Genomic DNA, 25,501 nt, shown 5'->3' with positions numbered 1-25,501 from the left:
TCCAGCCCTCTGATGTGCAGTGACTTCCACATGCCCCTAAACCCAACCATTTCTTCTCTGCTTGGTTGTTGATGTTTCGTCCTCTCTGTCTCTTCTTGACTTTGGTGAGTGTGGCTCAGTCTGCATCATTATCACCTAAAGTTTAAGCTTATATTTGTTTGCATTTCTCAGTCTAATGATTAACTATGGTTGTGACTTCCAAAGTAAAGTTTTCCTTTTACTGTTGACAACTAGCAAGCATGTTGACTCACTACCAACCTGTGTTGTGCCATCACAGTAACCGCTCAGTCTGACATTTGTCTTTTTCACTTACAAAGGTGGAAGACAATATTAGAGTTTGGGGCAGTTTGAGATGCAATTTGGTCCAAAAAGTTGGATCCATATGGGATTGATTCACATGCTCCCTGCCTAATGTGAATATCTTGTGAATGTCAAAGGTCTATTGAAAAGACAATGTTTGTGACGTAGGAGGAAAATAATTCTAAATTTATCCCAGACATTTTATGCTAGAATTTGTTCATTTTATTTACAAATCAATTTAATTCCCCCTCTCTTATTCCATGCAATTTTAGCCACGGGGTCATTGTTATTTTGTAATGTGAAATGTTTGTCCAACTTTCTCTCAGACCCCTTGGACATTTTGTCTCAAACTGATCAGTGTAAACTCCTGCTTTTCCATTTCCATTCCTATAAATGTGTGTGTGTGTGTGTGTGTGTGTGTGTGTGTATGAGTGTGTGTTATTTACTCTGGACAGCCTACAAACAAGAGGTACTTCAGGTGCCTAATGTGCCATGATTTCTCTCATCATTATGTAAATCCATGCAGCCATTCCATTCCTATAAATCTCTTGCTGAAGTTAAACTGCCCAGAGGCATGATGCTGCCACCACCAGGTGTAGCTAATACCCTCTGTAAAAAACTAACAAACAAACATATATGTAGGATATGTAGGTGTTTACATGGCTAATATCTTAGTAGGGCAGAAGAATTCCAAGTATGAACTCAGGCACCTCAGTATCTGCAGTGAAATCACACTGCACTGGAGTGCTTTGGACATGATGAGCATGTAAATCAGTTTCACACTTATACAAACGACCCTGTGCTGTGCTTTGATGAGTGAAAATTAGACTTACTGTAATTAATGCCATGTATACAGAACTACTTTAGGAAATGTTTGGTGTGACAAAACTGGTTTGCTTTTTTTAATAATAATAATATTAAGGGTCAGGTCGGAATCCACCAGCTGCCAAGTTACCACTGAGGTGCTCTGAGCATGGCACCGTCTCCACACACTGCTCCCCGGGCGCTTGAGCTGCCCACTGTTCACTTTGGTGATGGGTTAAAGGCAAAGGTCACATTTTGTTGTGCGCACTGGTGTGCTGTGTCACGATGACAACTAGTTTACTTTCACTTCACTTCACTTCACTTGATTTGAACCTGGGCGTGACCTTAATAGGAAATCAGGAAGCACTCAAGTGAGGCTTCCAAAATGTGAGGATGGTAGAAACAAATACGTATATAAATAGTCCTTTGTATCCCAACATGCTGCATTTTTTGTGTGTGTGCACTACGTTCAAGTTCAAATGCATTTTTGTCTGCTATCCAACATCACATGTTCTGATAGTGAAAACACACACGGAAGTTGGCTCAGAAGCCAGAACCTGTTCTGCCCCTGGAGCGAAAGAGAAAGGTGAATTAGTTTGGTGTAAATTATAAAACAACACAAAAGTTGTATTTATTTATTTTTACATAAGAATGTAAATGAGGATAGTAAATGACAAAAAACACCAACAGACTTGTGTGTCAATTGCATGTTGCTGGTCCTTCCATCCTGCCACTATAATTGCAAGTCAGACTGTGTGTAATGTAATTGGAAGTGACGGTGTGTATTCATTGGCTTTGTGACCCCAGACGCTCAGAGTATTGACACACAGTCAGGGATCAGTTTGGTCAGAATGAACCCAGTTAGTGGTGTCGGATTATCAGAGGCACAAAGCTAAGTCCTTGTGTGGCGTAAAAAGGCGGTGGAACAGTGGCTGTGTGAGCACGTCTGGCGGGAAGGTTTTAACGCACTACTCTGGAAGCACTAACATGGTTAAAGCAGTCAGGTGGCTGGTCTCGCTGTTTAAGACTTCAGAGAGATTCCTGCTCCTCGGTCTGACACTGACTGCAGTGTGACGAAGCTCATTTCATCTCTACATGGGCTCCGCTTCCACAGAGACTCTTCACTAAGTAATTTAAAAAAATATATAAAGATTTCCATGCTGCCAGTTTGAATATATCAGATTGTTTTGGAATTTAATGTCCTCCCAGAATGTGAAGTGTGTCCTTGACATAAATTACTTTCTGTCACTTTTTATTTATAAATATAAATATCACATGGTGATATGAATCATTTAATCACATTCTCATTTACTGTTTATATTCATCTTTGTTGTTACTTCTGCAAACACCATTTTAGCAAAGGTTTGTACACTTACTTAATGAACAATTAAATAATTTGTAAATAATAGATGTCTGCGATGAACTGTAAAAAAGAATGTTACACTAATATGGTCAAAAGATTTTGAAAGGTTATTTAACAGGTTAGCAGCTGCACGTGTTATATTTATAGGAATCTGGATTTGAAACTGAGTTTGTAATTTTGACAAAGCGATTCTTGTAATAAACTCTATATCTGTATGATTTGTGTTTCATCCAGTTTTTCTGTCTTTTACCAGGTCAGTCTTCAGAGTCTGGAGAATTTCCTCTGCCTTTTCCACTATGTGCAGCATCACCCCAACAATACCAAAGATGCACTGAAATTCTGGTAGGTGGTGTCTGTGGTTGCGAATACGTTACATTTTCTCTCAGAGATTCTTACTCATGTTCCTGCAGCTGTCTTCACGACTTAACATTGCGCCGTTCATCGTCTGCCTCGGTCTTTCCTAATCCATTGCCTCATCTGCAGTTAAACCAACCATCATCTCCACTTCAGTAAATCTTCTCTGAGGTCTTCCTGTTTCTGTTCTGCCTTTCAGCTTCATCTCCATAATCCTTTATTCAACTTACCCACGGTTTTCCCCGAAGGTGTTTTCTTTGTTTTTGACATGAAAAATAATTCAAACCTAAATGGTAAATTTAAACTACAGATACCTCAGCAAACAAATACTACGACATGGCCAATGTGCAGTAACTACACAGCCGAGCTTCAGTCATGGCAAAATAGAATTCACTGAAGAATTGAAAGATTTATTTTACTCATTTATATGTCCGACCAGTAAAGTAGAGATTGCGGGCCTTACATATTCACGGTGCGTTAGATTTGAGTGTAAAGTGCTGCATAGATTTACATAATGATGAGAGAAATCATGGCACATTAGGCACCTGAAGTACCTCTTGTTTGTAGGCTGTCCAGAGTAAATAACACACACTCACACACACACACAATACCTGAAACAAAGTATTAACATTCATGAGCTTTTTGTTCCCTTTGGCTGAAAAGTGATTAGTTAAAATTGGGCTTGGTTAAAAGGCTTGAAATAATATCCTTTTTAAAAGGTAAAGTTTGTGGGTTTTTTGGGTATTGAACAGTGCACGTTAGCACAAACTCTGCAGTGACTGGTCCTGAGCCACGTTGTCACACGCACACACACAAAACGGAATGAAGCAGCCAGGAGGGACATGCAGCAGAAAGATTTGTCTTACTAACAAGAAATACTACAGTACTACAGTAGTATTAGTGTACAGTAGTACTGTAGTACAGTATACACTACAGTACTACAGTGAGTCTATTGACAAAATGCAGTTCCTTAGCTACTTGTGCCCTGCTTTTAACCTACCACTTAAATCAGACAGATGTCTAATTTTAAACACCAAATATACAAAAAGTCCCATAATAACCAGTGGACTATCCTCATGTCTGTACATGTTTATTCCATCTGTGAATCTTCCCTGGCCTCTTCTCTGTTTCTTCTGCCTGGCGGCTTCAACTGCGACATCCTTCATCTCATATTTTCATTTCCCTCTACTCCACCCTTGACCAACAGTCTTTAAACTGCTATTTGATTTGGCAAGGGTTTCATGACAAATGTCCTTCCTGCCACATCAGCAAAATGTCTGGGTCATGTAAATTATGCTTCAAGAAATCATTTTTTATTTTTACTAATAGATGTCTGTGAACTGTACTCTGTGCCGAACTATATATAGTAATATTACAGATTACAGGAAACAGATGAGCATGATCCAATAAATGTAAATTTAGTTTGATGTAATGGTTCATATTGAAGCATGACTATAAAATAAATGTTTGAACGATAATTAAAAAGGAAGTTTCTTTTCCTGTTGCAATAAAGTAACGGTGCCCAGTGAGAACTGTCAAAGGCTCTGAAGTGCAGGACTGCAGAGGAAACATAAACTTGTAGTGCTGAAGGAGGAGATGCCACGTTTTGCAAATGTGACCTAGAGCTTTGTCTGTGTTTAGAAGGCCTTTAATCACAGCCTCATGAATATGACAGCAGGGAGGACGGTGGTGTAAAACTGACCGTTTAGATCAAGAGAGATTTAATGTTTGTTTTAGGATTTTTTTAGTAGTGAAAGATAACCCCTCCTTGCTTCTGCTGCACCTGCCTGACTATTACTGTCACTTGTCTTATGAGTTAATAAGAGATATTTATATTTATCTGGCACACAGAGAGAGCGATACAGAGAAGAAGAGGGAGGGACACAGGCGCTTTGCACATATGTATACTAAGAGACAAGACATAGAGTGCAGAAAGTTTTACTTTAAAAATGTATTCCTCTGCATTTGTTAATAGAGTAAGCAGATTGGAAGATATTTGGAAAATAAAGAAATAAAGTTAATGTCATATTAACAACTGTATGTAGGTACATTTGGAGTCATGTGACTGAAAATGTTCAGTCACTTACCAGTTGAAGTTGGTTTTGGACATGGATTCATGCTGTTGTTAAGACATGTTCAATATATAAAAAGGACATTGTGTGACACCCTTCATGCCCCAAATAAATCCCAAAATCAACTTGATCAAATTTGCCCTTACATATTACAAAGACGGCTAATATTCTACAATATGAAAGTGAACTACTTGTCATTGTGACACAGCACACCACTGCACACATCCAAATGTGACCTCTGCTTTTAACCCATCACCATAGTGAACAGGGGGCAGCTTTAAGTGCCCGTGCAGCAGTGTGTGGCGACGGTGCCACACTCAGAGCACCTCAGTGGTAACTTGGCAGCCGGTGGACTCAAACATAAAGCCTTTCGCACCCAAGTCTGCTTCCTTAACCACTAAGCCACCACTGCCCCAGAGGAATCATTTTCTTGGTATTCTTGGTAAATAAGGTGATATTTGCACAAGCTTTTATGATTAACATCCCTGGATATATAAAATGCTAAAATATAACAATATAAAGTTTGAATTTCCCCTCTGTGGGGCCAATAAAGGACTTCTTATCTTATAAATAACTCAAATCTGGCCAAAAAAGTATAAAAGTATATACATTTAAAAATTGTTTGCACCTAAAAGCCCAGTTAAAAGGCAAGCTGATAAATAAATAGTGAAAAAAACATTAAACATGGTGAATTAGGTCTCAGATTTAAGGTTTGAATCTGTCATTTTTACACAACCACAAAAACACAATCAGGATTATTAAACAGATTAAATGTTGTCCCTGTTGGATTTATTTATTTATTTTATTTGGGAGTTTCTACCAAATATTTATATCTAAACAAATGTAGTTGCATCAAGTTGTTGTCAGTCAATTACTGTAAGTGTTTGTTTTTTTGCTAGTTCTTGTAAATGACGCCCTATTACGGAGGTCCTCCTGCGCCCTGGAGGGTTGTCAGTATACTTGAGGCCAGTCCCTTGCCATGTGACATCACATGCTTTCATGTGATACGCTGATCTGCTGCGAATCTGGAAAGCTTCCATTTGAAATTCCAATTTAATGGAATTTGTGCTGCAGAACAGAAAATTCAGTCAGCACTGGTGCGAGGAGGTATGCAGATACAGCCAGCAGAAGTACACGCAGACTTAGAGAAAACACAGGATGACTGGAAGGAAACCTTTGTGGCCAGTAACATTTGGTAAGATCAGTTCCAATTTCTTCTTCTTTAGGGCAGTGTTGGAAAGGAAATTTGAATCACATTTTCCTTGTGAATTTTATAATCTCAGCGTCAACAGTCTCAGGCTCTACTCTTATTAACCTAGTTGTTTTTGGAAAACACACTCCTTAGTAGAGTATTCAAGACTCTGGTCTTTAACTTTTCTCTTTGCGTCATTACATGAGGGCCAAGTTTTGTCTATATGTCCTCCTGATGTAAAGTCGTCTTCTTTGAACAAGCTTTAAAAACAACTGCCTTCAAACTGTTACTTTAGTCCACACAACTTAGTGACTTTTTTTGCATTAATGTTATTATGTCAGGTCCAGACTCCCTTTGACAAGTGCTGTAAACATACACCCATTACTCTCACCTACCTGTCTGTGAAAGGAGAAAGTCAATTGTCATGGTTTGTTGCCATGCCCATTCTTGTTGTTATTAGTAGAACTAATCAGTTTCCACAAGGCAAACATTTAAATTCTCCCTTAATATGGAAGTTGTTGAAGTACCAAGTAACAGTTTTTCCTCCAAGAACCATTTCTTTATTGTTACACAAAGTACTGATGTTTAGGGATTACCCAGATCATCATCAAAGTGTTGAATTGAATTTGATCCATTCCTTTTTTTTCTTAAAACAAATGAGATTTTTTCTCTGATGATTTGCACCAGCTGTTAATTAGTTGATTAGTAGAGACTGCTACGTTATCAGTGGGAAAATGTGTAACACGAACTAAGGAAAACACAGCAACTTCAATTTATTCCAATGTAACCACTTCAGTTTTTTCGGTCAGGTCATCCTGCCATCAAAACACAACATTTCTGAATTTCCCTAATGACAGTTAGTTCCCTAATATTGTGGTTGCTTATTCTAGTCTGAAAAAAGTATGCAAAATAAGTATGCTAGTCTGCAAAATATTTTCAGCAGAAAACACTCAATGACCTCTTAATCAAACAAAAAAAAAGAAATCACATAAAAATGTCTTTACAATATTCGTTATTTACTACCCAACATAAAATAGGATATATGTATATATATATATATATATACATATATATGTATATATATGTATATATGTGTATATATATGTATATATGTATATATGTGTATATATATGTATATATCACTTATATATATATATATATATAGTAAGACAGAAAATAGCTTAAATATAATCAGTTGAAACTAGTCCTGTTCAGTAAAAGTTTGGCTGATATACTGTAGAGGCACATGGTGGCTTGGTGGTTAAGGAAGCACACTTGGCTCTGGAAGGTTTCAGGTTCGAGTCCACCAGCTGCCAAGTTACCACTGACGTACTCTGAGCATGGCACCGTCCCCACACACTGCTCCCTGTGTCCACTGTTCACTTTGGTGATGGGTTAAAAGCAGAGGTTACATTTTGTCGAGTGCAGTGGTGTGCTGTGTCACAATAACAAGTAGTAGCATCATCTGCCATGCCATCCTGATTAACCAACATGCCCTCAACAAGGTATTCCTCGTTGACTTTTAATGACAAATTAAGATACAGTAACGTCTAGTACAGAAACTTAACTTTTACACAAGACTCTAAAATAACATTCATTTTGGTTTTAGTATTTTATTTCTATTTTTTCTAAGTGTACTCCGTGTCATTAGCGATTTGTATAAATATTTGATTTGTCTTTATTTAATTTGCAGCGTAATTATTTTACTTGTGGTAAACCTATGAATAAACTAAATAAATAATTTGGAAAAATTCTGATTAGTGTTTGATGCTTTATATCATCCTTGACAGCTCAGACATGAGTGGAGCCAGTAACACACTGGCCAGGGAGTTCCTGACTGATGTCCACCAACTATGCAGTGCAGTGGCTCAAAGAGCTGAGGCTCGGGACGAAGATGAGGAGGAAAGTCACATGGTGGCGCTGGGGGAGTATCTGGTCAGGGGACGGGGCTTCCTGTTACTCAGCACCCTGGACTCAATCATTGACCAGGTGAGAAAAAATGAAATGCATCAATTTGTTGATGGAAGACAAATCTTACCTAATATGTGTGTGCACAGTTTGACTAACTTCAGGGTTCCAGAGTTTTCGCTAGTTTCTCTCTCAGTTCTGCCAGTGCATATTTCATTGACAAATGTGAAACTTGATGTATTTCCGTATTTTATTTCCCTATTCCCTATACCCGGGACTATACAATGTGATTTAAATACATTTAAAGAAATGGAATTTACACAACCCAGAAAAAATGTGTTGTTTGACAGGCACAAGATAATGCCAAAATTATACCAAAGTTATTGACAAAAATGTCCTACAGTTTTGCAGAATCCCAGGATTAGCAACTGCACTTGCAAACTATTTGCAAAACATGTTCACTTACATTTAGTTAAGAGTGAAATAAACTCCTTGAAGTGACCATGTTTTTTTTTTTTAATAGGTTGCTACTAGTCCACTTTTACTTCCTCTCAAATAGCGTGACTACTGTAACTACATTTTCAGGTTTATAGGGAATTGAGTTCTGCGTATTTCACACACCAGTTCCTGATTTTAAAAAAGCTCTGCAGATCCTGCTGCTTGATGTTAATGTGATGAGAAAGTTGGTTTTTCAGCTAAAATAATGCACTAAAGTTTGGAGGGCCTTCTTAGCACACACACTGTTGACAGAAACGTTTTCTTGTGCATCCAGGACATTAGGCTTCAAAAGCACATCAGGTTTCAGCATTGTCATTTATTGAGTTCACAGTTTGAACTGTACATCTTCTTTAGCTCAAGTAACGGATCAAAGATGTTCATGTGCTGCGAGAACAGTGGAGCATTCACATGACGGGGTTAATGTGACGCCGTCAGAGGTGTCATGATTGTGTTTTATCCCGTATTGTTACAGTGTGGATGTCATAGTCAGCTGCTTTTAGTCATTGAGCGTGAACATCAAAGTAGACAAACAATAGCAGGCTCTAATGATAATCTTCATAGTAAAAGAAGTGAAAAGGAAAGGTCATCAGTCGTCACCTTTGGAATGTTATTAACCTCTGACTTTAACTCCACGTCAAATCGGTTCTGTCGTTAGTTGTCTTTGAATGGTTATCGGGGTTAACACGTGTGCATTTGAATTGCATTCAAGCGCTTGGAAGACAAGCCAAGTGAACCACTTGGATGTTGCCTTGTGCAGCCACTGGAGGTTAACTGTAAGAGGATATTTTTCTACAGTTACAACAACTGTTCGGAGAATAGAGAGAGGCTCATGAAAGATGCAGGAATGGATGTGTGTCATAGAGTCTGTTTTCAAAGAGTAAAAAGTATTGTTTTACCAATTCTCAGCTTGTTGTGAAGAGAAAGAGGCCACGAGAAAGTGATTTAATGTGTCAATGTGTCAATGCTTATGGTCCAGAGAGCAAAACCATCCTGATCTGTGGTGAAAACAGAGTCAAACTCTACCCCTATAAAACAGGACAGTCTTTTAGCAATAATTTATGTCATTGGCATCTTCAGCATGAGCTTAAAAGTCTTCTTCCCTTTTCTTGTCTGCAAGGGAAGCCCTACAGAAGAAACAGGGATGGTTTCCCACACTCCCCACACTGTAATCATAGTAGTTTATAATAACCTAAAAAAAGACTGTACCATATACTGTATATATTAATGCAAACCTCAGTCAGTCTGTCTTTGAAGCAACCTGTAGTGCCATCTACAGGTTGTTGCAGTACCACTACTGGTCAGCAGGATCATTAGAAAAATAATAGAAAATATTTAACAATAGTATATGCATTTTCCCATAAACTACAATATATACAGCACTTACTTTCCAGTCTTTTTTCCCCCTCTGGTTTACTTCACCCATGGAGTGTAACTAAAATACTCTTCTTTTAAGTCCTGTATATGAAATCAATGCCTGCAAATGTTTTGCTGATGCTGCTGAGTCAGGGTTTGAACCACATTTAATCTTGTAGATGCCTTATGATAAATACTTTGTAGTAGCATCGATGCTAATCAGGTAAAATGAGCTTCCGAGAAACTGGTGCATTAGAAGCTAAATAACCAAGAGTGTAACTTCAGGGTGTCAGGGCCCTTGAAGTGTACTGAGAATACTTGAACACTATTAAGACAACTAATCCAACCCTTAAATATAATATGGTGTTCTCTCTGTTGTCACAAGGTTTCTAAGACAAATATAAAATCTAACATGCTGCTCTTTAACATCAATGTACAATGGTGTCTTTTTTAAAAAAAAACTAGTATTACATAATCATCATCTGCCTGACGAACACATGATTTACGTCATGACATTATTATACATTAAATGTGACCCTGTGTGTCAGCCCATTGGGCCTCTTATTGTAAGCTAACTTTGAAGACACTCGTCATATTTTTCATTCTTTTGTATGCTTTAGTACATAAGTGTGCCATCACAAGCTTCAGCGTTGTGAGTCAGTGATGACCTGAATTAGGGTCAAGCATGCAGTTATAATCAGTTCCATGTATTTTTTTTTAGTGAAACATGAACCTTCATGTCATTTTTGTTCAAAAACTAATACATTTTGATAAAAAGCTTGTAAATTTATTTTTCAAAATTGCATGTTTCTCATCAACTTAAGGCTTTTAGAGAAGATCTTTTGAAATTTATTTTTATAAAATTTCCAGAGAGGTTTACTGCTTTTACAGTATATTGTTTTTTACTTTTTTCAATTTAGAAATAAATGACCTTACTTTTGAACTTACTTTTGACTTGCCCTTAACTAATTGTAAGAAGGTTCTGCTCATTTGTAGATGACTTTTATTAAGCTCTTTCTTAAATTTAAGATAGCACATTTTCTTGACCCTCTTTAATGTCCTTTAAACTGTTGACATTACTCCAAGCTACATTAGCCAAGTTAACTATTTTGCACTGTGTTTGTCCTATTATAGATTGTCTTGTAGCTTCTATATTTCCATCTAATAAACTTTTGGTTCATTTTTCACCATTTTGTAACAACAGCTAAATTTCAAGAATGATTAATGATAGTATTTTTGATATGATAATGGACACACGGCAGACATGATTTAACTGTGAGCTGTATACTGTTGATATTTTTAATTCACACTCAAAACAACTAGGTTTGTTTTAATTAACACATGAAGAAATGGGTTCTCTCTGTTGTGAGGAATGCACTGGACAGATCCTTCTGGGTCTTGAGAGTATGGTTACCATATGGGTGCTACATTGCTCTGTGACACGCATGTCAAGAGTACTTACTTAGTTAGTTAGTTAACCTAGTTAAAGGTTTAGTCATATAAATATAAAAAACCACTACTGTATGAAATAGAAAACGGTCTTTGAGGTTAGTGGTGACGACTAAAGGATATTGGTTTTTAACATGAAGACATAAGAGACATGGTGGCCTGGTGGGAGTGTCTTGATGTTTAATCATGGTGGCACCAGGGAGAGAGAGAGAGAGGGGCATGAAGGCATTCTAGGTAACATCATTGTGATATTTGTACTCTTTCAGGAGCTGACATGTCGGGAGGAGCTGCTCACTTTGCTTCTGTCTTTGCTGCCGCTGGTTTGGAAAATTCCTGTACAGGAGGAGAAAGCCCCCGGTCAGTATATTGAAGTATAATTTACTCCATGTTGATTTTAAAGATGATATTAGCCACGCATACCTCAAAGGGTTCAGCTGCAACTGCATGTGACTTCTTTTTACTCATGTAAGTCTGTAACTAATCATTTCAATTAACATATTTGTTTTTTACAACTCCAAGGTTATGCATTATAGTCTCAGCGAAGTGAATCAGTGGTTTATGCTGTGAATAAAAGAGATAAAAACGGTGTTTGTGATGCTGTAACCTTTATGTTTTTTATTATACCTGTTACCACTTAGTTAAAATAAATGAATATTATAAGAAATTTGAATTCCTCACTAAATCTTATATCTTAACTAAAGATTGATGAGCCAGATTACTAACCAGTTATCTCTATTTGAAAAATCATAATTGTACGTACAAAATGGTCACACAAGGGTAGTAAAACTTTGGCACCCGACACTCGTGACCTCAGGATGACATGGGACTGCCAACCTCTTTAACATGTCTCTGAGACATTTTTACTTTAATTAATTTGTAGTCTCAGAAGATGTTATACAAAATTAGGAAGGCAGGTTCTGATGACAGTTGACTGAGCTTCATACCCATGTTAACTAATATTGTTTTGTTTTTTTTGTATTAAAAATGTCCTTTACATAAGGGCCCACTTTTTAAATAATAAACTTTCTGTATGTTATAATCAATATTATATCACCGTATACTCTTTAGCACAATTCAGGGAATAGCCCAGGTTCACTTAATTCATTAAAGATCGACTGACTTTCATTTTTGATTTTGTCTACAGAAATTGACCAATATTTGTATGTTGACAGATTTCACCCTGCCATCCCTACTAGAGGTATTCCTTAGGGAGGTGAAGGCTGTCGCTCCTAAGGCAGGAGGACAGAAGGCTACAGCAGACGATGAAAACACTGGGAAGAGGTCCCGTGTCGGTAGTGGAACCTGGAAATCAAGGAGATCGCACAGAGCAGCACAGAGGTACTCTGTAAAGGATGCTCGCAAGGCCCAGGTTTCTACCTCAGATTCAGAAAATAACTCTGAGGACAGAGCGCGCGACCCCAGGGTCAGCCGGTCCAAGGAGTCGGAGATTACATGGTTCCACCGTCAGGATAACCTCTCAGCATCATCGTTCTGAGGTTTCCCAGTTAGCAGCTTCTGCCAGCACAACTGCTGAAATCATGAGTGCACCATATCCTCATCCTAGAGCCCCTGGGTCTCAGGCAGTGGACACTGAGACCCTGACTGACCCAGCTGCAATATCAATATTTAACCGCATGGAAAACTCACCCTTTGACCTCTGCCATGTGTTGCTTTCCTTACTTGAGAAAGTCTGTAAGTTTGACATGAACATCAACCACAACCCTGGTCTTGCAGCCAGTGTAGTCCCCACGCTCACAGAGATTCTCACAGAATTTGGAGACTGCTGTGGTCCAGGGGGAGGAGGCGGTGGAACTGGGGCAGAAGAACTTGCTGGAGGTTGGACAGAAGAGCCTATTGCTTTAGTTCAGCGGATGCTATTACGTACCATCTTGCACCTTATGTCAGTCGATGTTAGTCAGAGTGAAACACTTCCAGACAGCCTGAGACGTAGTCTAACAGAACTGCTGCGAGCTACTCTTAAAATCCGAAGCTGCTTAGACAGACAGGCAAACCCCTTCGCACCTCGTCCAAAGAAAACCCTGCAGGAGGTCCAAGAAGATTTTTCATTCTCCCGTTATCGTCACAGAGCACTATTGTTGCCGGAGCTACTAGAGGGAGTACTGCAAGTGCTTCTGGCCTGTCTACAGGCTTCCACACCTAACCCATTTTTCTTTAGCCAGGCACTTGAACTTATCCATGAATTTGTCCAGCACTGTGGTCTGGAGCTTTTTGAGACAACTGTGCTGAGGCTGGAGGGGCTAGGAAAGGTGAGAGATTCTGACATAGGAGGCGAGGCGTCAGAGAGATTACGAGGTCTAATAGCTGGTGTGTTTAAGATCATCAGTGCTGTTAAAAAAGCAAAGTCAGAACAGCTGCATCAGTCTGTATGTGCCAGACGGCGTCATCGTCGCTGTGAATACTCACACTTCCTTCATCACCACAGAGATCTGTCAGGTTTGCCTGTTTCTGCCTTCAAACAGGCAGCAAGACGTAATCCTTTTGAGGAGGAAGGAGAGGGCAGGGACGGAACAGAGGTTGATGCAGTACGCTACCCTGAACGCTGCTGCTGCCTGGCTGCCTGTGCTCACCAGTGTTTGCGACTCTTGCAACGCCTTTCTCCAAGTGGACCAGCTGTTCTGCAGGTACTTGTTGGGGTACAGGCTGTTGGAATCTGCTGCTGTATGGACCCACGTTCAGTTGTTGGACCTTTGCTATATGCATTCCAAGCTCCTGGTCTGCGTAGTTACCAGTCCCATGTTCTCAGTGTCCTGGCTAGACTGATCCTAGACCAGCTTGGTGGTGGACAACCCTCAGAAAAAGCCAAACTGGCTTCTTGTAACATCTGCACCCTGGATAACAGCCAGCTGCCAGGTCTCGAGGAAACTTTGCAGCATGGAGAACCTTCATCCATTTCGGCTGCCAGTCTTCATTACCGCTCCCAGGGTATTCTGCCAAGTGGAGGTGGAACAGAGGATATGCTGTGGAAGTGGGATGCCCTTGAGGCCTATCAGGAGCTTGTGTTTGGTGAAGATTGGCTGCTGAGTCAGCAAATAGCTGGCCACGTGTGCCACCTCACCCTGAGGGGCAACGCTATAGTGCAGTGGCAGCTCTACACACATATCTTCAATCCTGTGCTCCAAAGAGGTGTAGAACTTGCCCACCATGCCCAACAGCTGGGCGTTTCCACTGTCTGTACTCAGGTCTGCAGTTATCATACGAAGTGCCTGCCGCTGGAGGTTCTACTAACATACCTCCAGACTTTACCTGCTCTCCTCAAATCAAGGTAAGCTGTTTGACTGTTATTCTATCCTTCAGTAGATGCTTAAAAACGTGCAACTTTCTATGCTGACACTATGTTGATGAAAGAACTCAAAGTGATGTGCTATTTCTGGTAAAATTAGCTAAAGGAAGATATTAGCTAACACAAAAATTGCAAATCAGGCGGAAATAACGATGAACCATTTAAAACAAAAAACAATATTTAAGCTGGAGTTGAAGTGGGTTTTATGATCAGTGTGAAAAACTCTTTAGAAACCTGAGCCACTTGAACATTGTTCCAGATCTTTGTCATAAGATCTTTCGTACCAGGTCATTTCTAATTGATGCTTGGTGTTTATCAATAATTTAATACATCGCTGCAGACACAGACAGAGGGAAGACTATTGACATGTTATGTAACACTGCAGAAAGGTATTGGTCTTGGCTGAATACACCTGATCAACTGACCAACAAACTGATCTTTGGAAAAATCTTATATTTACTGCATCCAATGATCACATCACTCTACTTACTAATATGACCATAAAGGACTGAATGAGTTCTGATATGTTGAAGTCACAGTTCGAGCAACATTTTCATGACGTCACGGTATTAGGTTATATTAGGTTTTCCCCACTAGGACTTTATATCAGTGTGTGCTGCTGAGTGAAGAAACAAGAAAAATAATTACAAGATTGCTACTTCTACAACTTTATTCAAAAACATCAATGTTGAAACTTTTCATATGCAGACTAACAAATGGAACTCCTAATGGACTCTCACACTAATGAAAGGAGAAAATGTTCTGCAAAATCAATCAAAAATTCATTACTGTAGTTTAGAGAAATGGTGATTAAAGGGTTTTAATTGGGGAAACAAACCATCCCATCATTTTTAAATATATCCAGTTTATTTGTTGACCTCAATCCCACATGACTTTGTTTGACTTTTTTTATACTTCACAAGTACATCAGCTGAATGATGGCAATAAACGCCACGTAAATCAGAAAAAGTAGTAAAAAGTTTTTAAAAAAATATCTCCACAGATAAAAACAGTTACTAATTAATAATTACTGTGTATCTCCAACCTAGAGTGTCAATACTAAATGGGTACTGTGTTGAGAGCTTTTCAAAACCTTCTGTATCATATTGCACTTGGATAAAAAAAAGTATCATCTAATTTTTGAATTTTGATAATATTTTTACAATTTTTATTTCTTTTCATCACAGGGTGATACGAGACCTCTTCATGAGTTGTAATGGACTCAATCAGGTGACAGAGCTGGTTTACCTGGACCAGACCCGTGCTTTGGCTCTGAAGGTGTTTGAGACTCTCATCATTGGTGTTGGACATCAACAGGCTTGTGGGGTTCTCCAGGACCTGGAGTGTGCTAATACTGATGAAGCTGAGGCAGTCTTGGGTCTGGCTGAAGAACTGGGTTCCAGAGGTGGAGGGGAGGGTCCACAGAGTCTAAGCAAATTCTATGAAGGCCTAAAGGAGGCGTTACCACGTCACAAAAGTCGGAGTAGTCAAGGCCGAGGACCGGGGCGCAGCCTGGCTGAGACACACCTTCATGTCATCAACCTCTTTCTGTGTGTGGCCTTTCTCTGTGTCAGCAAAGACGCTGATTCTGACCGTGACTCAGCAAATGACTCTGAAGACACCTCAGGTTATGATAGTACTGCAAGTGAACCTCTTGGCGGACGGCTCCCTTATCTGTCTCCAGATAGTGTGGCGCTTCCTTCCAAAGAGCAGGTACAGCGGGCTGCAGACGTCTGGTCAGTCTGTCGGTGGATCTACCTGGCAAGTCCGTTGTTTCAGCGTCAGTTCTTCAGGTTGGGGGGTCTCGATGTCTGCTTGCGGCTCATGGCCATGGTTATTCAGAAACTTTCCTGTAAAACCAAAGATGGGAAAGCAAAGAAGAAGAGGGATGGTAAGGGTAAAGGCAGCCCTGAGTCCACAGTATCGGCTACTACACTGAGACAGGAAGAAACAAATGAAGATTCATCTGACACCTCAGGGCTTAGTCCTTCAGAGGCCAAAAACAAAGATTCTACAAAGAAGCTGGAGGAAGAGTGGCAGCTTCAAAGTATCCGTCTACTTGAGGCACTTCTGGCCATTTGTCTACACAGCAGTAACTCAGCGCTGCAGAGGATAGAACCTGAACTTTCTTATCAGGTACTGTATAGTTGCATGACACCGATCAGCTTTTTCGTTTTTCTCTGCATAGACCACACTAATAATACTTCTGTGTATTTGTAGCTCCAGACAGTGGAGGAAACACTTTTTGAAGTGAAAGACCAGCTCTCACGCTCAGGTGTTGTGAACTCCAACCTTGCGATACCTCTGTTCGACTCCCTCCTGAGAGTGGCTTTGGCTGAGGTGTCATCGTGTCCTGAGCCACCTGAGGAGAAGCCAGAGAGGGTGAGTTATGTCAAACAAGATTTTCTTTTTGGATTTGCCCATGATATTGCCCAAAGCTTTCAATGTTCAGTGTTTTTATGGCATTGCTGCAGTTGCTTACTTACCTCAGACGTTTAGCCTTGTACAGTATGTTATTGACTTTCCAATCTAGCAGGCACATATCTCCAAGAATACATAAGGCCCAGTTAGAAGTTACAACAAAAATAATTTTTGGATAGCCATTAGCTCAGAAATAGAAAAAAAACCTCCAAACACAATCTCTATTAAACATTTTTTTCCTCTTTGTAATTTAAATTATGTATCTATTATATAACAACGATATGGCTGAAAACAGAAATCGTAAAAAAAATATATAATTGCTGCAAGTCAATGTGTTGCTCCACAGCATCTTACACCCCAAAGAAAAATTGCGAGGGATTCTAACATCGAGAAGACCACTGAGAGACAGTATACCTAAGCAACTGAAACCTTCAGGCTTCAACACTGGACAGTTACTTAAACACAATGTGGTAAAAAGCCAGAAAAGTCATAGCTTTTGTTTTTTCATGCAAATGCTATAGAGACAGGAAAAATAAAAAAAAAACCTGAACTTGCCCAATGGCAGTAGAAGCCATAAGTGATCTCACAGCCCGAGTTCTGTTTTCTATAAGGCTTAAAATGCCTATCTGACTAAGCCTGTTCTGACACTGGAGGATTATGCGTTTTATATAATAGATTTAACAATTTCTTCCTCAGCTTAGTTCTTCCTCAGTGAGTTCACCAGTGTGATCACTTAACCATTGCACATATCAGATTTAAATGCCATTCATGACTCTCCACTCCTGAGTTTGTCCACTGACTTCTTTTGACCTCTTTAGGTTATCTGGTAAGGGATTTGAAGAAAAAATCTGACATACTTTTATTAGATTTAAAACAAGTGATAAACATTATTCAAAGGTACTTTGACAAAACTAACCTGTATATGTGCTTTATGTGCATTACCTAATTGTCTTTTTGTTCTATCTAATTTTTAAACCACTTACAGGAAGTTAAAAGGTTTAGAAGTTCCTGATGTTCTTTGTTCCATAAATGGTCCACGTTTGAATTTCCATGTGTTTTCCCTGGGTTATTTGAATGTTTCATAAGTCAGCTGATATTTTTCTTGTGACCCAAATCTTTTACTCTTCTTTTTCAGACTGTCTGAAAAAAATCTATTTATCTTATTTAGTCTAAACTAAGGTTTCTGTCAATTTAGGTATTTATCGTTTATTATTACCTTTGAGTTTAAGGTTTAGGATTTCATGCATTCTAATCATCAACAAGTTGACAACTTACACTACTTTCCTGGTTTAGCAGTATTTTGACAAACCAACCCCCTCTCTCACTCACACAAACACACGCACATACCCACTTTTTTTTTTTCTTATGTCAGAAGCTCCAGGTTTTGGCTGAGGCTGCAGCTCCAACAGACGATCTGTCTGAGGAGGTGGATGAGGTGCAGAGCTGTGGAGTTAAGCCCCCTGGGGAGGAGGAGGGCTACGATGCTGACAGTGAGAGCAATCCTGAGGACATGGCCAAGCAGGAAGAAGGTATACACACACACACACACACGTCACTACACCTTTGTTTTGAGGTTGTCATGTCATTTTAGCTACAGGAAACTGGTTATCGAAACAAAACATGAGTCTTTCATATAAAGTAAAGTTACTTTATTTTACAGAGCTTCATCGTCTGCAGTGGTCACAGTGGAGGACAGTTCATATACTGTATAGTCTGTTCGTCTTGAGGATGTGTCATAAACCACATCCTCATTTAACATGCTGTGGACTCTACTGTGGCTACTTTTTAAAACTGCACAATAATAATGACATGACACAAACCGTTTCTTGCTTCCTTCACTAAACATTTGTGTGCTGTGTTTTAACTGCCTCCAAACTCACATGGTACAGGTTGCAAAAACAAGGCCTTATTATACCTCTTCTCATTTGTCATCCCCTCATAATAGAATCATTGTTTTTTGTTGTTTTACTAATGCATGCAGCTTCCCTCCGTGGCCTCATGAGTTTGATCTTATGACCAGTTTTTTTGTTTTAGTTTGTGGAATTATGTTAGAGCAACCATCAAATAGACACAGAATCTAAGAGTTTTTTTTGTTTTAGTTTGTGGAATTATGACTCTTAAAATTGTACAATGTTAAGAAGTAATTTCCTTTTCAATGTTAAATACATATCTCTGTTTTTGCCAAAATAAGATGTTCTGCCTTAGAAAGGACTGTTTTACTTTTTTACCTTATTTTGTAAATATAGTTAGTAATTTCACTTTCTATATATATATTTACCCTATATGAGTTAACTGGAGAATTTTTTTCAGCAGCTTGTACAATTATATATGCTATGCTGTGCATGTTTAGTTTTTTATTGTAAAAGGTGTTGTAATTAGGGTTTGAGTGTTTTATACAGAAGAGTGTGGTTGTGCACAGTGAGGGTGAGCTGGCTTCATTAATAGAAGAGCTCCCAGAAGGCACATGAGAGGCTGGTGGGCTGCTCCACAGTAAATCACAGGGGGACTTCCATACTGCTGTGAGGCTGAGCACGGAACTCCTCAGTCCTAATTCATTTTTATGAGCTTCCTCCACCTCAGAGTTGGGCGCAGGAGCGCGATGTGCATGTGTTTCATGAAGCTGCTAGCGGTTGGATGCCTCTGTGTCAGCATGTGTGAGTGTGACGTAAAGCTTCCTGTCAGCGTGTGGGACTGTTGTTCTAATATTGCTCCAATTTCTGTGATTATTTCTTTAGGAGTGAAGTTTGAATCTGGCGTGCTGCAGGAGTTGGTGGAAGGGGCTGACGGGCACGGGCGTGGCATGCTGCTCTTCCCAGAGATCTGCACGATGGAGCTGCAGCTCCTCGCCAGTGGCTCCCCGGACTTGGAGGTTCTGAGACATGTGTTTCACAGTTTGTTGGATGCAGTGAAGTCCAACCACCGCAATGCTGCTTTGCTTTATGACCAGGTTGGACAATCTACAATTTCATCCTTTTTCTGACTCTTACTTTCCATACAGGTAGCGGATGTAGCAATTACAAAAGCATTTACCTTGGCCCTTTCAAAATGTACCGAAGCAATATTTGCGGGTGCACATTAATTTCTAGTGATGCAATAACATTTAGTTTGCAAACACTTAAAAAAAAAAGTTAAAAACCAGAGCCACTATTATAATATTGTAACGGTCATTACATTTAACTTTGGAGCGATCAACTCCACTTGTCCCGGGCAGTTTTAATATGTTGTTCAAGACCTCACACGAGCTGCTCTTATTCGTTGAGGTGTGTGATGGTGCTAGTCAAACCAGTACTGATCAACATCCCACCCCTCCAGCGACCCCTAGATAGTCTGTCTTAATGTCTATATTTATAATTAGAGGCAGTAAGCCACATACTTTCACAATAATATTAAATTAATGATAATTATAAATGTACATAAATGCAGGATAAAATAACTAATGACAGTTCTTGAGTTTTTAAAGCCATTAAGTGACACTAATAGAATTATTTAATTCTTCTACTTGTCATTGTCACATCCATGAACAAAGACAAATTAAGAATAATGGTTTTCAGACCAATTAATTAAAAATGGATAATTTTCCACAGTACACCTAGTTTTCTCTCACAGCACCACGTTGTGCCGCAGCACAATGGTAAAAACCTGTTCCACCACAACAGTGGTTGTGAACCACTGTTGTGGTGGAACTGGAGTTTTTAACTGACTTCTGAAGTGAGAAACGTGAAGTACGCAAATACAACGGACAATAACAGAACCATAAAATTCCTGCCTTTACCATGTCGCCTATCTACATGTGCCTTTCACCTCACTGCCGGTGGATTAGGACTAACTCAATTTTTCTCCTTGCACAGGGTGGAGTCAAAACCATTCTTTCTGGTTTTTATAACATCCTCAGTCAAACCGACCCCTCCCTCACAGGTTTGTTATTTCTCCTGGCTTATTTTTATCCTATCAGTTCTCATGTTTTTTTCCTACAGTCACACATGAGCAATATCCTGTGCTTCAGTTTGCTGTGTTTGTTATTGGGCTTTATGGAAAGTTTAAGCTTGAATCATTATGTATTTTCACAAACCAAAGAAAACAACACTCCTCTTTACATTTTTACAGCTTCAAGTATTTTTAGGTTTCCAAAAAAAAAACATACAAGTATTTTTAGGTTTCCAAAAAAAAAACTTAAAATATAATTTTGATATAGCCAAAGTAGGTTTGTTTTGTTTGTGTTGCTCACAGACATAGGAATATAATATATAATGTAAGTTTCTGTGTTGTTTGTCTGTTTTGGTGCATGCCCGAGTGAATAAAAGCTGCTGACGCTGTTTTCTTTCCTCTGGTCATCACTCAGAGTGCCAGACTGTGCTCGTGGAACTGCTGGTTGCCATGGTGAGCCAGCGAATCACAGCGGAGGAGCTGGCTCTCTTGATTCGCCTCTTCCTGGAGAAGACCCCACCTACTGTAAATATCAAACCCCATCAGTCACTCAGCAGTGCACTGTTAGCTCACATTCACCTTGTTGACATTGATAGCCTACAGTATGTTCACAGCATCTGCAAACTAGGTTTCACATCGAGAACAATCAGTCATTTGTTAGTCTGCCTTCCTGTCACACTCACTTCACAATTCTTAGTAAAAATTCTTCTAAACACATGATGCTCCCCTGAGCCCCCCTTCAGAGTACTTACAATTAACACCAGTATGTGACGAAGAGACACTTCAGCTTATTCACACCCTTTTTATTTTGAATTTGGCTGCAGAACTAATTTGTAACCTGTCACTAGCGGAAATGCTTGCATTAAGAATAACAAGAATGTATTTTTAACCATTTGAATGCAGTGACATGTGACCTGCATGTTTTCTGTCTGTGAAAATGAGACATCAGTGACGACAGTCACCCTGTCAGATTGGGTTGCTCTTTCCTTGCTGATGTCCTCGCATTCCCCTTCAGAAACAGACCTTTTGTCTGTCTTTTTGTGTGTGATGCTGCTTTATTAATACCACAATTTTATTCTATGTTGTAGTTGAATACAGACATGATTATTTTTAGTTTAGAATATTACAGTTCTTGAGTCTGTTGTGTCTAAGGAAATCCCTTTCTCATGCAAAAGCCAGGAAAATTGTCAATAAGTGAATGGTTACAATTCTTTTGTTGCTTGTTTAGATAATGTATTTAACCACGAAGGAGTAACAACATATATTGCTTTTAGATTTAAGTGTTTTATCAACACATAAATAATGATGCAAAAGCAGAATATTTGACTTACAGACTATTTACTGTTTCTGCAGGAGATTTTACTAAAGGGCATTCTACAAGTTGTTGAGGCCAACATGAGCATAGAACCCCTCCACTACCTGACCTTTCCAATGGTCCTTGGGGCTTCATCACCAGGAACGCTGTCTCCTAACCTCAGACAGAACGGAGCTGCCGGAGGCAAGAGTGTTAGTTCGCTCTGGAAAGGCAAACTTTCTCCTGGGCGTAGAGAAGGAGAAACTGAGTACCGAGTTAGCCACTTCCGTTCCTCTCCCTGGCATACTGCTCCGCTACACTTGCCCTTAGTGGGGCAGAACTGCTGGCCCCATATGGCCAGTGGTTTTAGCGCCTCTATGTGGCTGAAGGTAGCAGAGCAGGAAGAAAAGGACAGAGACAAAGACAATGGTGAGAAGAAGACACAGCAAACAAAGGCTTAATTCATACAGTACTATACTATTATTGTGTGTCAGGCCGATGATGTCACAGACAGTATTGCTCAGTATTACTCAGAAAAGTGAGCTCAACCCGGGCCACTTGTTAGCCCCTCCAGTGTTATATTATACAGACTTCATTCAAACAGCAGCTGCTAAAAAAAAGTAGGTACACCAGGCTGATGCTGTTGTTAATGTGGCAGTCTAGACTTGAAGTTAAAGCATTTTATTTTCTTCAGTGGTCAAGATTCATGGATAAAGCAAACAGCTAACACTACAGTGAAGCCATTAAAAACAGAGGAAAAGCAGCCAGATAAATGCAGCCAGTAGTCCATGAGTTTTCAGATAAAGCAAATGCTGTTTCACATTTGAGCTCCTTTGTGTTGTTGGGCTCTGCCTTTGTGGATCACATGCATATAAAAGAGAAACTTTGATGCTTTGCATTTAATTCAGATTAAATTATTTTACATTCTAATGACTGTTTGTACCAGAAGAAGTGGACTCATTTTAATGTTATTGACTTTATTTATTTATTTTTTTCAAAGAGGGGAGTCCTTCTGTATCTGAGTCACATTGTGGCCCCACTCAGGGTTGCACTAGCTTTTCAGAAGAAGGCCTCATTCATATCCTGTCCATGGGCTCGAAGGCACTGATGCTTCAAGTGTGGGCAGACTTCTCTACAGGTTCTCTCACATTCAGGTGAGCTCTAAAGTAGTCTGCATCCTAAACAGCCAGACTGAAGAATAAGTCACACTGTCATATTTAATTGTTGCTCATTTGTCATCACATGTCTGTTTTTTTTTTTTGTTTTTTTTTAGAATTTGTATAGACCCAAATGATGAGATAAAAGCAGGGCTGCTGGCGCAGGCAGCCTCTGGTGAGGGACTCCTCAAACCAGGCCAGTGGCAGCACATTGGTCTCACCTACACCCAGCAGCCAGAGGGCAAGAAGAACATCCACGGGCGTGTGGTAGTGTGGATGTGTGGTGTCAGGTGAGCAAAGGCTTCACAGCAGCATTCAAGACTTGAATGTTGAATGTAAATTATGGAACATTAAAACCTGAGTCCCTCCTTTCTTGCAGGAGTTGTGAGGTTTCTCTGGACTATACCCTGCCCAGAAAGTCAAGTCTGTCATCTGACAGTAACAAAACCTTTTGCATGTTGGGACACTGTGTGGCGCCAAGTGAAGAGATGTTGAAGCAAGATGTACACTGGAGCATGGGCACTGTGCTTCTCTTCAATGGTAGGAACCTCCTAAATAATGTTCAAGCACAATATAAAAGATCTACAGTGGACACACACATTTAGTGGCCTTTCATTAAAAATAAAACTATCCCTGTACAATATTTGATCTGTAATTTCTCCTTACACATTTCAAGTGATGACAATGTTTTGTCACCTTATCGAGAAAAAATAAGCGATTACTGTGTATACAGGAATATGTGTAGAATACATAAATATAAATTAGATTTTGATTGAGGAAACCAGATGGCAGGAAAATTCTTCAGCATCAGTTGAACCGTTTTTTAAGGGGAAGTCAATTAATTTGATATTAGTTGTGCACAATTAAGTGTTGGTTCTAATTTGGTTATTTAAAAAATTACATGGGGTGAGTAATCACAATATTATTTTTAGTTTTTAGAATATTTTAGAATAGGTATTTATATATTTACATTTATAAATAGATATATACACACAAATATTTTTAGATTATTTGTAGATATTTAGATGTGTGTGTGTGTGTGTTCTGATGGTACACATGGTACATCGATTTGCAGTCATAATGAAGAAGTATATCAGTTACATGTAAAAGATTGTAGTTGACGTGATGTTTGACATGCGATGAATTCTCCACATTCTCCTGGGGTGCTTAGTGAATAGTTCTCTGGTTCCCACTAATGAGCTTTTAATGTCTGAAGTCCCCAGACAATCCCAACCTGTGAAAGCCCACTGACATCTGAATACAAGTCCTATCATCTTTGCCTTCATTTGAATTCACCTCCAGTAACAGTTTCAGTTGGTAAAATATTCCCGGATTCAAGAAAACAAGTAATAAATCATCAAAGTGTGAACTGTTGCGCCTCAGGGTCTCGCTTTGCATCACAGCATACATCATTACCTGCAGCAGGGAGGATGTTTTTCACTCTTATAAGTTTGATGGTTAGTTTGTTTATTTTTCCACGGGAGTTTGGAGAAAATATTAAAAGATTTGCTCCAAGTTTAGTGAAAAAATAAAATCTGATGAAAAGCTTTTTGTTCTTTAATTAAATCCCTAAGTAACTAAATAAAATATGTCGGTACCATATTTACATTTTCAGCTTCATGTGATGTTATGTCTTTGTAGTAAAAGTTGATGTTTTTGTACTTCAGGGGCTAGAATAGAATCTGAGGAGGCTTTCTTCCTTTACACATGTGGTCCTGACCTGACATCCATCATGCCATGCAAGTATGGCAAGCCACGTGGGACATTTTCCAAGTTTGTCACACAGGAAGGGCTGAAGTGTGACCATGTACGAGAAATTCTGATGAAGAACAAGGACGTGGACACAACAGCTTTGGTTGTATGTCAAAACTCATTTCTTATCGAGTATGAAATAGTAAAAAGAAACGCTTTACTGTCAGTGTTGTCAAAAAGCCAGTTCTTGTTAAGCTAAAGAATGACACCACTGTTAAACCTTGGACTTGTTCTCTGTGGTTCAAGCCCTCTATAAGTGTAACAAATCTTTCCTACATCTAATTTCCTGTCATTTTACGGTGTGTAAGTAATGTTCTCTTCCAATTACTTGTCACTGATGATACTGCAAGATGGGGTAT

The 25,501-nt window shown here is 39.3% G+C and overlaps 1 protein-coding gene across 1 annotated transcript in view; it reads left to right on the top strand.

Moving 5' to 3' along the window:
- lyst (lysosomal trafficking regulator) overlaps nt 1-25,501 on the top strand; it is a 54,667-nt gene that overhangs the window by 7,515 nt on the left and 21,651 nt on the right. The window contains 16 exon segments of the mRNA XM_025061053.1: nt 2,721-2,809; nt 7,876-8,074; nt 11,560-11,650; nt 12,466-12,701; nt 12,703-14,576; nt 15,782-16,730; nt 16,815-16,976; nt 18,388-18,544; nt 19,751-19,962; nt 20,864-20,930; nt 21,355-21,464; nt 22,293-22,662; nt 23,234-23,387; nt 23,507-23,680; nt 23,770-23,930; nt 25,058-25,248. Coding sequence (XP_024916821.1) covers nt 2,721-2,809; nt 7,876-8,074; nt 11,560-11,650; nt 12,466-12,701; nt 12,703-14,576; nt 15,782-16,730; nt 16,815-16,976; nt 18,388-18,544; nt 19,751-19,962; nt 20,864-20,930; nt 21,355-21,464; nt 22,293-22,662; nt 23,234-23,387; nt 23,507-23,680; nt 23,770-23,930; nt 25,058-25,248 — 5,196 coding nt within the window.

This window comes from Cynoglossus semilaevis, chromosome 12 (genome assembly GCF_000523025.1).
Source record: "Cynoglossus semilaevis isolate Cse_v1.0 chromosome 12, Cse_v1.0, whole genome shotgun sequence".
In the NCBI taxonomy this organism is placed as follows: Eukaryota; Metazoa; Chordata; class Actinopteri; order Pleuronectiformes; family Cynoglossidae; genus Cynoglossus; species Cynoglossus semilaevis.
Note: the sequence above shows the minus strand (reverse complement) of the source record. Positions and strands in the feature narration are given on the sequence as shown.